Here is an 11,743-nt window from a genome sequence, read left to right as displayed (position 1 = left end):
GGCAGTAGTTCTTAAAAGATTGAGAAAAAATTTAAGCTATAGCGTGTTGAGGGAGGGGCCCATGTGTTTGGGCAGTAGTTCCTAAAAGATTGAGAAAAAATGTAAGCTATAGCGTGTTGAGGGAGGGGCCCATGTGTTTGGGCAGTAGTTCTTAAAAGATTGAGAAAAAATTTAAGCTATAGCGTGTTGAGGGAGGGGCCCATGTGTTTGAGCAGTAGTTCTTAAAAGATTGAGAAAAAATTTAAGCTATAGTGTGTTGAGGGAGGGGCCCATGTGTTTGGGCAGTAGTTCTTAAAAGATTGAGAAAAAATTTAAGCTATAGCGTGTTGAGGGAGGGGCCCATGTGTTTGAGCAGTAGTTCTTAAAAGATTGAGAAAAAATTTAAGCTATAGCGTGTTGAGGGAGGGGCCCATGTGTTTGGGCAGTAGTTCTTAAAAGATTGAGAAAAAACTTAAGCTATAGCGTGTTGAGGGAGGGGCCCATGTGTTTGGGCAGTAGTTCTTAAAGAGCTTAGACGAAAATTGTAGCTATTAGAAGAAAATTGTAGCTATAGCATGTTGAGGGAGGGACCCATGTGTTTGAGCAGTAGTTCTTAAAAGATTGAGAAAAAATTTAAGCTATAGCGTGTTGAGGGAGGGGCCCATGTGTTTGGGCAGTAGTTCTTAAAAGATTGAGAAAAAATTTAAGCTATAGCGTGTTGACGGAGGGACCCATGTGTTTGAGCAGTAGTTCTTAAAACATTGAGAAAAAATTCAAGGTATAGCGTGTTGAGGGAGGGACCTATGTGTTTGAGCAGTAATTCTTAAAGAGCTTAGACGAAAATTGTAGCTATAGCGTGTTGAAGGAGGGACCCATGTGTTTGAGCAGTAGTTCTTAAAAGATTGAGAAAAAATATAAGCTATAGCGTGTTGACGGAGGGACCCATGTGTTTGAGCAGTAGTTCTTAAACCATTGAGAATAAAATCAAGCTATAGCGTCTTGAGGGAGGGACCCATGTGTTTGAGCAGTAATTCTTAAAAGATTGAGAAAAAATTCAAGGTATAGCGTGTTGACGGAGGGACCCATGTGTCTGAGCAGTAGTTCTTAAACCATTGAGAATAAAATCAAGCTATAGCGTCTTGAGGGAGGGACCCATGTGTTTGAGCAGTAGTTCTTAAAAGATAGAGAAAAAATTCAAGGTATAGCGTGTTGACGGAGGGACCCATGTGTCTGAGCAGTAGTTCTTAAACCATTGAGAATAAAATCAAGCTATAGCGTCTTGAGGGAGGGACCCATGTGTTTGAGCAGTAATTCTTAAAGAGCTTAGACGAAAATTGTAGCGTTCGCGTGTTGAAGGAGGGACCCATGTGTTTGAGCAGTAGTTCTTAAAAGATTGAGAAAAAATTTAAGCTATAGCGTGTTGACGGAGGGACCCATGTGTTTGAGCAGTAGTTCTTAAAGAGCTTAGACGAAAATTGTAGCTATAGCGTGTTGAAGGAGGGACCCATGTGTTTGAGCAGTAATTCTTAAAGAGCTTAGACGAAAATTGTAGCTATAGCGTGTTGAAGGAGGGACCCATGTGTTTTAGCAGTAGTTCTTAAAGAAATTAGAAGAAAATTGTAGCTATTAGAAGAAAATTGTAGCTATAGCATGTTGAGGGAGGGACCCATGTGTTTGAGCAGTAGTTCTTAAAACATTGAGAAAAAATTGTCGCTATAGCGTATTGAATAAGGGACCCATGTGTTTGAGCAGTAGTTCTTAAAAAATTGAGAATAAAATCAAGCTATAGCGTCTTGAGGGAGGGACCCATGTGTTTGAGCAGTAATTCTTAAAGAGCTTAGACAAACATTGTAGCTATAGCGTGTTGAAGGAGGGACCCATGTGTCTTAGCAGTAGTTCTTAAAGAAATTAGAAGAAAATTGTAGCTATTAGAAGAAAATTGTAGCTATAGCATGTTCAGGGAGGGACCCATGTGTCTTAGCAGTAGTTCTTAAAGAAATTAGAAGAAAATTGTAGCTATTAGAAGAAACTTGTAGCTATAGCATGTTGAGGGAGGGACCCATTTGTTTGAGCAGTAGTTCTTAAAAGATTGAGAAAAAATTTAAGCTATAGCGTGTTGACGGAGGGACCCATGTGTTTGAGCAGTAGTTCTTAAGCCATTGAGAATAAAATCACCTATAGCGTCTTGAGGGAGGGACCCATGTGTTTGAGCAGTAATTCTTAAAGAGCTTAGACGAAAATTGTAGCTATAGCGTGTTGAAGGAGGGACCCATGTGTCTTAGCAGTAGTTCTTAAAGAAATTAGAAGAAAATTGTAGCTATTAGAAGAAAATTGTAGCTATAGCATGTTGAGGGAGGGACCCATGTGTTTGAGCAGTAGTTCTTAAAACATTGAGAAAAAATTGTCGCTATAGCGTATTGAATAAGGGACCCATGTGTTTGAGCAGTAGTTCTTAAAAAATTGAGAATAAAATCAAGCTATAGCGTCTTGAGGGAGGGACCCATGTGTTTGAGCAGTAATTCTTAAAGAGCTTAGACGAAAATTGTAGCTATAGCGTGTTGAGGGAGGGACCCATGTGTTTGAGCAGTAGTTCTTAAAACATTGAGAAAAAATTGTCGCTATTGCGTATTGAATAAGGGACCCATGTGTTTGAGCAGTTTTTCTTAAAAAATTGAGAATAAAGTCAAGCTATAGCGTCTTGAGGGAGGGACCCATGTGTTTGAGCAGTAATTCTTAAAGAGCTTAGACGAAAATTGTAGCTATAGCATATTGAGGGAGGGACCCATGTGTTTGAGCAGTAGTTCTTAACCCTTTGATGCCCGAATTATGAAAAAAGAATGGGAAAAATATTTCGGCCGTTTCCAGGCTTCGTTATGACCTATTCCACGACAGAAATGGCAAGAAAAAAAATGTATTGATAAAGATGATGAAATAAAAAAATGGTTCCCACAGGAACCATCCGTTAATCATGGCACAAAAACACTCTGATCGACTACGTAGTGTGGTAAGTCGGAAAACAATTCCTGTTGGGTGTGAAACACAAGGATACTTCACATTTTACGCATTTCACTTTGGAATGAGCTTGTACACATACTCTGCATCTCTGTTTGCTCTCTATCCAAGCCGGGAAGTGCCCCTGTCCATCGAGTCTTGTCGAATCTGGGGGGCGACAAGTATAATTTCTTTTTTTCTGAGAGTTGGTATCTGCGTCACTGAGAGGTCTGCCTCTCTTTGGTGTTGCCAAAAATGCACCAGATAGAAGTGCACGTGCCACATCTGTCTTGAACTGTAGCAGGTTCATTGGTTTCTGCCCAGCAGCAAGACACCTGCGGTATAAGAGCCAGCCATTCACAACGGAGAGGTCAAACAAGAAGAAGAAGATCCTCATGTACCATTTGCTCCGTGACTTGAAGTTGATCCTGTAAAGCTCCAGCAACATGTCGGCAAGATCTACACCACCCATAAAGCGGTTGTACTCCTTCACACAATATGGTCGCTTGACATCGGCATACTCTTTTCGTTTACCATCCCACCGCCTACACGTATCTTCTGGGTCTAGGGCGGCATAGGTCGAAATCAAGTGGACTGGCTTATTGTCATACCACTTCACCACAATGGCATTCGACTGCGTTTCCACTCGCCAGTCGTAAGAGCCTCTTCCTCGGGATTTCAATTTGCTGTCGGATTCCAAAGCACAGCCTTTCAACCTGTTTGCCCTCACTGTGGCCAGTGTAAGTATGCCCTGATCACTTAGTGTTTGTGCCAAGTCTAACGAGGAGAACCAATTGTCAAAGAATAGCTTGTAATTTTTGTGCTTGGGTATCCCTCTTGCAAGCCGCAGGACAAAATCAGCTCCAACTCCCAGGTCACTGACATCAACCGACCCCTTACCCGTATACATTTCAAAGTCGTAAACGAAACCACTCTCCCCAGCCCTTGAGATGAACTTATAACCCCACTTATGCGGTTTCTTGGGATTCTACTGCTTCAACGAAATCCTCTGTTTTGTCGGCACAATTTGCTCGTCTACTGCCTGGTGTTCTTCTGGGGGTATCATCATAAAGTTATCTCTGATCATCTGTATCAGAGGGCGAACTTTGTGGATCTTGTCGTGCCCAGGGTCTCCTCGTGGTTTCTGGGTAAGATTGTCGTTGAAATGAAGATACTTTTTGATCTGCTCGAATCTGTCACGCGACATGGCATCAGCTATTACAGGGTAGCGCGTTTCGTTTGACCAGTAACTGCGGTATGACGGCATTTTCACTATTCCTGTGAATGCAAGGATCCCTAAGAAGCATTCCACCTCGGCAGATGAAACTCCAAATTCTTTGGCATCTTTTTGAAGAGCGTAAATTTTCGTTTGGTCACGTATATGGTTGACCACGCCTTGGTCAAAAAATAGTCTGACAAATTCCAGGGGTGTCTTGCCACTCATTTCTTGGTCGACGACAAGATGATCCTTCCACGCAGCATCTGGCTGGACGAAATCCACTTTTCTCCAAGCAAGGTCCCGTCGTTTGCTTGGTTTCGAAGCAGCAGTGCCTGAGCTCGTGGCATTTTGTCTGGCAATCTCGACGTCCTCATGGTCATCCTCACTGTTGTGGTCGTCAGCTTCAATTCGACCGCTTTCTATTTCTTCTTCAATCTCTTCTTCCTGCGGGTTATTATCAGGATCAGGAAGGAGAAAACTAGGATCAGATGGGTCCTCATCTTCATCAGACAGATCTTCGAGGTCGGAGTTGTCTTCCGGGCAAAGAACAAACTTCAGAGATTGTGCTAATGACACGGGGCGTGTTCGAAGTCTTCGCTGGACAGCCGAATACTCATCTTCCACAGTTTTTGATGTACTCGGAGAAGGCTGGTCCATTTCTGCACTGTAAAAAAATATATTTGGTAACAGTCTAGTAGGGGAGACCGGGGTTGACCCGGACACGGGGTTGATCTGGACAGTCAAGTATGGACACCTAGCGGTTTAGTAAAAATTCTCAAAAAATCACGCAGCCATTTGTTTGTATTTTGCAAAAAGTGTTTTTTAAGGTAAGAATTTTTTTCAAGGGTCTCTGTTTGGAGTTTAATAGAGTGGACCAGGCTGCTGGATTTGCAATGACATTTTTTCAGGAGAAAAGTAGCTCACATAGAAAGATTCTAGAGCAGTTTATTGAGCGCCATCTATTTGATTTTTTTTCAAATCACTTTGACGTCGCACGAGGACACATGGGGTTGGGCCGGACACGGCGATTGGGGGTTGGTTCGGACATTTTTTTTATCTGTCCGAACCAACCCCGTCTCTAAAAGGTTGGTATTTAGGGTAGAAAATACACGGATGAATGCTTGAAAATAAGTATTTCTACTAAGCAAGTACAGCAGTTCGCATTAGGAATATATTTTAGTGGTATACTAAGCGGTCTTTGAGTAAAATCTCAGCTCGTACCAACTCCGGTGAATGGTGTGTCATTTTAAAGCTTTTTTGTCATTTTATATAGCTGAAGTACTGTTTTTTACTTTTTATACTTTTATGCATATTTGAAAAAAAAGAAGTCGAAATCTAATGGTTTAGCATGGTGTCCGAACCAATACTGGGGCCGTCCGATCCAACCTCGTGGGTAGGGGTTGTTTCGGACATTTCAAAAAAATGCAAAAAAATAAAAATCTTTTTTTCCTTTTTGTAGAAAATCTGAAAAAAATCTCGAAGGTAGTCCTAACGGATCCGCATTTTATGGTGAAGTCAGAACTGAAGAAAAGTCAATGGCTTAGAAGATATGCCGTTTCAAAAAATCGCGTCCGGGTCAACCCCGGTCTCCCCTACATTGTTATTGACGACGGCAACTCCACCAGTTCTTGTCTAGATGGCTCTTCCGAGCGATAAAATTCGGAGCTATGCATGCCAGATGGTTCCTTGAAGCCACAGAACATAGTCGAGACATGGTCGAGCTCTCAAAATTTGATTCCAATGGTGTAAAGCAACTGTTTTCATGATATCTAGGCAACTCACACTGTATACGGCTTACCGTCTCATCTGGTCTCGCTACCGCCGGATGGTTCCCAGAGGAACCACGACGTTGGGGGTCGTTTCTATCCTCTGGTTTTCCAGCTATAGGAGTGTATGATAGCTCATCTGAACTACGTCCTCTTTCTAAAACTTTTGGAATGAAAACTCTAGCACAATAAACAATAAAGTTATTCACAAAAAAGTATTCTCACCTTTCAGGAAAAACAAGCAAGGCTAGAGGGCAGAGGTTCAAACTTCATTACCTCACACAAGGGTGACAGATTACGGACTAAGAAAAATACAAACTTGTCTAGGTAGATCAGATTGAGACAATGGCAAACGGATTGACGTTAATAGGTCAAACGGTCAGGATTAAAATAAATTAAAAAGTTCATGGTTCCTGAGGGAACCTTCAGGCATCAAAGGGTTAAAACATAGAGAAAAAATTCAAGGTATAGCGTGTTGAGGGAGGGACCCATGTGTTTGAGCAGTAATTCTTAAAGAGCTTAGACGAAAATTGTAGCTATAGCGTGTTGAAGGAGGGACCCATGTGTCTTACCAGTAGTTCTTAAAGAAATTAGAAGAAAATTGTAGCTATTAGAAGAAAATTGTAGCTATAGCATGTTGAGGGAGGGACCCATGTGTTTGAGCAGTAGTTCTTAAAGAAATTAGAAAAAAATTGTATCTATTAGAACAAATTGTAGCTATAGCATGTTGAGGGAGGGACCCATGTGTTTGAGCAGTAGTTCTTAAAACATTGAGAAAAAATTGTCGCTATAGCGTATTGAATAAGGGACCCATGTGTTTGAGCAGTAATTCTTAAAGAGCTTAGACGAAAATTGTAGCTATAGCGTGTTGAAGGAGGGACCCATGTGTCTTAGCAGTAGTTCTTAAAGAAATTAGAAGAAAATTGTAGCTATTAGAAGAAAATTGTAGCTATAGCATGTTGAGGGAGGGACCTATGTGTTTGAGCAGTAGTTCTTAAAAGATTGAGAAAAAAATTCAAGGTATAGCGTGTTGAGGGAGGGACCCATGTGTTTGAGCAGTAATTCTTAAAGAGCTTAGACGAAAATTGTAGCTATAGCGTGTTGAAGGAGGGACCCATGTGTCTTAGCAGTAGTTCTTAAAGAAATTAGAAGAAAATTGTAGCTATTAGAAGAAAATTGTAGCTATAGCATGTTGAGGGAGGGACCCATGTGTTTGAGCAGTAGTTCTTAAAAGATTGAGAAAAAATTTAAGCTAAAGCGTGTTGAGGGAGGGGCCCATGTGTTTGGGCAGTAGTTCTTAAAAGATTGAGAAAAAATTTAAGCTATAGCGTGTTGAGGGAGGGGCCCATGTGTTTGGGCAGTAGTTCTTAAACCATTGAGAAAAAATTCAAGGTATAGCGTGTTGAGGGAGGGACCCATGTGTTTTAGCAGTAGTTCTTAAAGAGCTTAGAAGAAAATTGTAGCTATAGCGTGTTGAGGGAGGGACACATGTGTTTGAGCTATAGTTTTTAAAAAATTGAGAAAAAACTCAAGCTATAGCGTGTTGACGGAGGGACCCATGTGTTTGAGCAGTAGTTCTTAAACCATTGAGAAAAAATTCAAGGTATAGCGTGTTGAGGGAGGGACCCATGTGTTTTAGCAGTAGTTCTTAAAGAGCTTAGAAGAAAATTGAAGCTATAGCTTGTTGAGGGAGGGGCCCATGTGTTTGGGTTGTAGTTCTTGGATTGTAGCGTAAAGAGCGAGGGATTGCGAAGGGGACAACCCATTTCATATACGGAGTAACTTCTGTTAGTTATAAGTTTTAATGTTGCTCCTTACTTTCAGTTAAAAAACTAGTTTTTTTTTAATTAATTTCTGAACGTTTTTGAATTAATGCATTTTTGATTTTGGCTCTCAGCACATAAATTATTAAAATGATATTTGTATATTAATTCTTTTTTTTTTTGCTAAATGGCTTTCTCTTAGTTTTGATCAGACGATTTTGAGAAATAAGAGGTGGGAAGGAGGCCTAGTTGCCTTCCTTATTTTTCGGTTACTTAAAAAGGCAACTAGAACTTTTAATTTTTAACGAACGTTTTTATTAATAAAAAATATATATAACTTGAGAATTAACTTACGTAACAAACTTTTATACTCTTATAATTTTATTATGTATACGAAGGAATTTGTACCCTCGTTAATACCTCGCTCTTTACACTAAATCGTAAGTTTTATCCCAATTCTATTCACTGTCAATAAAAAGGTTTCATCCCTATTTTGAACTGTTTTACTTTCGTTAATTCTTTGGGAATGACCCCTGAATCAGAAAGACTGTAGAATAAATAGTCGAAATTACTAAAAATACTTTAGCATAAAGAGCGAGGTATTTATCTCCTCCTAAATACCTCGCTCTTTATGCTAAAGTATTTTTAGAACCATTCATATGCGTAATAACCTCTGTTCATTTTAAGTTTCAATGGTACTCCTTACTTTCAATTGAAAAAAACGTTGTTTAATTTCATTTCTCAAATGTCTTCGCAGATTTTCAAGTTCTTTTTGAGCATTATCCACAACGGAGGCAAAAGAAGCCCGATACAAGTTTAACTTTTCTAAGTAAATGTCCGGAAAAGTGGTAACTTCGCTGAATGCATTTGCTACTCCTTTGGTTTTTTTCTTCACACCTTCATCAAAATTTTCTTGGTATGGTTCAAGCTGAGATTCTTGAACCGTTAATACCTCGTGCGTGCCGTAACAGAAAACAACGTAGTGTGGTACGTTTTTCTTTTGAACAGTATCGACAATTCGAACCGGCCATTTTGGTTATCTTTTGAATTTAGCAAACGCTATTTCTCTAATTTCGAATCCTCTAGGCATATCGGATAATTAAAAAAATGTTACCTTTTAATTGTATTTCTTATTTATAGACGTGCCAGCCTTCGTCTGTTTCTCAATAAAATTATCCAAAAAAGATTTAATTTCTTCGTCACTGAGTAATGAAATCCAGTACTTTTACAAAACGTATCAAATCAATTTGTTGCGTAACACTTAAATCACTATTCAAAATATAACTCTTTTTCAGCACTGGTCTTAACTGGACGAAGTCTGACTGAATACTGGATGAATACTGAATGAATGAATGAATACATTCACTTATAAATAATTTTAGTCACCCTGATCGTCTTTGCCATAGTCAAGATAAGAGATAAGGAAAAAGGAGCCTGTAGAGAGAAATTAATTAAAGCATGTTTTGATCTTGGCTCTCCGCACATAAAAAAATTAAAACGAAATTTGCATATAAATTTTTTGGGGCTAAATGGCTTTTTCATAGTTTTAATCGGAAGATTTTGAGAAAAAAGGAGCAAGGGAGGAGGCCTAGTTGCCCTCCAATTTTTTGGTTACTTAAAAAGGCAACTATAACTTATAATTTTTTACGAACGTTTTCATAAGTAAAAAATATACGTAACTTACGAATTAAATTACATAGCGAACTTCTATATGTGTACGTTTTTATTGCTTTTTATAGCCACTAACAAAGAAATGGATAAGAAATGCAGCGCAATGGAATATTAGGCCTGTAGATTAATGATTCGTTATTTATTACATTTACATATAATCCATCTTGGGATTAATTCATTATTCGAAATCCCCTTTAGAAATCCCTAACACCCTTAGCCGTTGCTGAGATTTTGCCGATACACCATTTTGACATCCTGGATAAACACAATATCTTTTGATTTAGTTCTAAAAACCCTCAGCGCTCCCCGAAAGTTTATACTTGTTACTCTTAACCATTACCGAGATATTGTAGATACGGCATTTTGACAACCTGAGTTTGTTCAGGTTGAGTCTTAATTTAGATCTTGACCTGTCAAGACGTCTCTTTTTTAATAAATGACACCTGTGATTTTTACGTGAAGACGCGAGATCAGCCTTGTTGAATTTTTCTATAGCAAGTACCAGTGCTAATCCTGGCTTAGGCAACCAGGTCTCAGTCGAAGATAGCCTATAGTTTCTAATTCAAGGTCTCTGTCTCGTTTTTGTTCCTTAGCCTGGAATGTCCCATCCTTGTAATGATTGCTACAGAAAATGTGGAACTGGGTCATTCCAGTGTTCTAAGTGCAATGCATGGTTGCACCCAGCTTGTGCTGGCATCACAAAAAGTAGTCGCCTAAAAAACCCTAAATGGTTATGCGTGCAGTGCCGATCAACAATGGTCGTAAATGACGAGATTATTACCAACGATAACCAGCCTGAAGTGATCCAACCACCCGAGGTTAAAAAATCCCACCTTATTTCTATTGAAGAAAATTCAACAAATTCCAATGATAATCAACTGGAAGTGATCGTTCCAATTAGTATTCTTAATTCCCCATCCATACCTCGTGTTTCGAATAATGATAAAAATAGTTCCCCTGGATCGATTGATTCTGCAAAAATTACCACCTACCATCAACCCCAAATTACCCCACATATTTCTTGCTTCAGTAAAGATGAATTGACGTGCAATGCAAAAAAGGCTAGTGTGTTTGAGCCCCATACCTGTGAAGATCGCCTAAAAAAAGATGCAGAAATCGTCAATCTCAAGAAACGGATTATTAATCTCGAATTTCTTTATGATAGCTTGTCTGATCTTTACGAGCGCCAGAATAGTCATCTCTTCAAGGACAAAGAAATCAAAATGTTAAAAGTCGGTTTTCAACTCGCAATTGTTGAAGCTATACATACTTTAAATTCCCCTACACCGCTCAGAATTCCTCATTTAGCTGATACTTCCGCTCCAAATATTCATTACCAAAATTCGTCAATTCATCAAGCAAGTGCTAGTGTACTTCCTTCGTCAGAATTTTCTCAAGAGATTAAAAAGATTACGCAACCTAATCATACTGACCTCGCTTCAACCGAAGATAATTTATTGTTGAAATCCAGTGTTAACGACACATCTTTAAAAAGTGACAATGCAGTTGAACTGACAAGCAGAAATTCTTACACAGTGCAATCAAATATTCAAAAAAATGAGCTTAATGATTTTACGCGTAATAAACATAATGTGTGTTTTAACTTCTTAGATAGTAGATGTATTTCTAGTAATCGTAAATATCTACGCATGTAAATTTTATGTTTTTAGCCGTTGTACAAATAATCTGTGTAAATACCCCCATGTTGATATTTGTAAAAAGTTTTCAAGTGGAAGGTGCTTTGGCTGTACAAAAGCTCATATTGAATCGCCAATTAAAGGTCGTAGTAGGCTCCACAAAACTGGGCTGCCCAGAAGCCACCTTAATCCTGCTAAATCTACTAAGCATTTTAAGTCGTGTAATTTTGCTCATGTATCATCAGACGCGGGGGGTAGGTTTAAAACCCAACCTTTTTTAGGGCAGCGTCGAAGGCACTCACGACCCCCTCCTCCCCTTGGTCAGGTTCCTGTCGACTTTCATTCTTATCCCCCTGCATTCTCAGATCAACAATTAATAAACCCTTCCCGATTACATACTCTCCCTCTTACCCCTTGTTATCTCCTCCTCCTCTCCGTATACAGAAGTCCTATTTCCTTCTCCCTTACAGTATGCTGCCCCATACACTCCCTACTCTGCCGCAAACCAGCAATTTCTTGACGGACATGAATCACTATTCCCACCCAGCCCCCCTTTCCCAGCACCTTACGAAACCCCAATCCCAGCCCATTCGTTTTATCCCTCGTGCCTACCCTGTAAACGTGACTCAGGTCTGAGACTTTTTGCATTCAATAATTGTCATATAATAAGTCATCGTGCTTCGTCCATATCCTTGCCCTTCCCCCCACATCCAAATC

The 11,743-nt window shown here is 39.5% G+C and overlaps 2 protein-coding genes across 2 annotated transcripts; both read right to left on the bottom strand.

Moving 5' to 3' along the window:
• Positions 1-2,971: 2,971 nt before the first annotated feature.
• On the bottom strand, positions 2,972-3,880 carry LOC136028498 (piggyBac transposable element-derived protein 3-like). Its single transcript, XM_065706342.1, has one exon. It carries the CDS (start codon positions 3,878-3,880, stop codon positions 2,972-2,974), a length of 909 nt encoding a protein of 302 aa, XP_065562414.1.
• Positions 3,881-3,958: 78 nt separating this feature from the next.
• LOC136028497 (piggyBac transposable element-derived protein 2-like) lies at positions 3,959-4,846 on the bottom strand. The gene has a single exon (XM_065706341.1). The coding sequence runs from the start codon at positions 4,844-4,846 to the stop codon at positions 3,959-3,961; it is 888 nt and encodes a 295-aa protein (XP_065562413.1).
• Positions 4,847-11,743: the final 6,897 nt, after the last annotated feature.

Source organism: Artemia franciscana, chromosome 6 (genome assembly GCF_032884065.1).
Source record: "Artemia franciscana chromosome 6, ASM3288406v1, whole genome shotgun sequence".
Lineage (NCBI taxonomy): Eukaryota > Metazoa > Arthropoda > Branchiopoda > Anostraca > Artemiidae > Artemia > Artemia franciscana.
The sequence above is the reverse complement of the archived record's forward strand: the minus strand, read 5'-3'. Positions and strand labels throughout refer to the sequence as shown.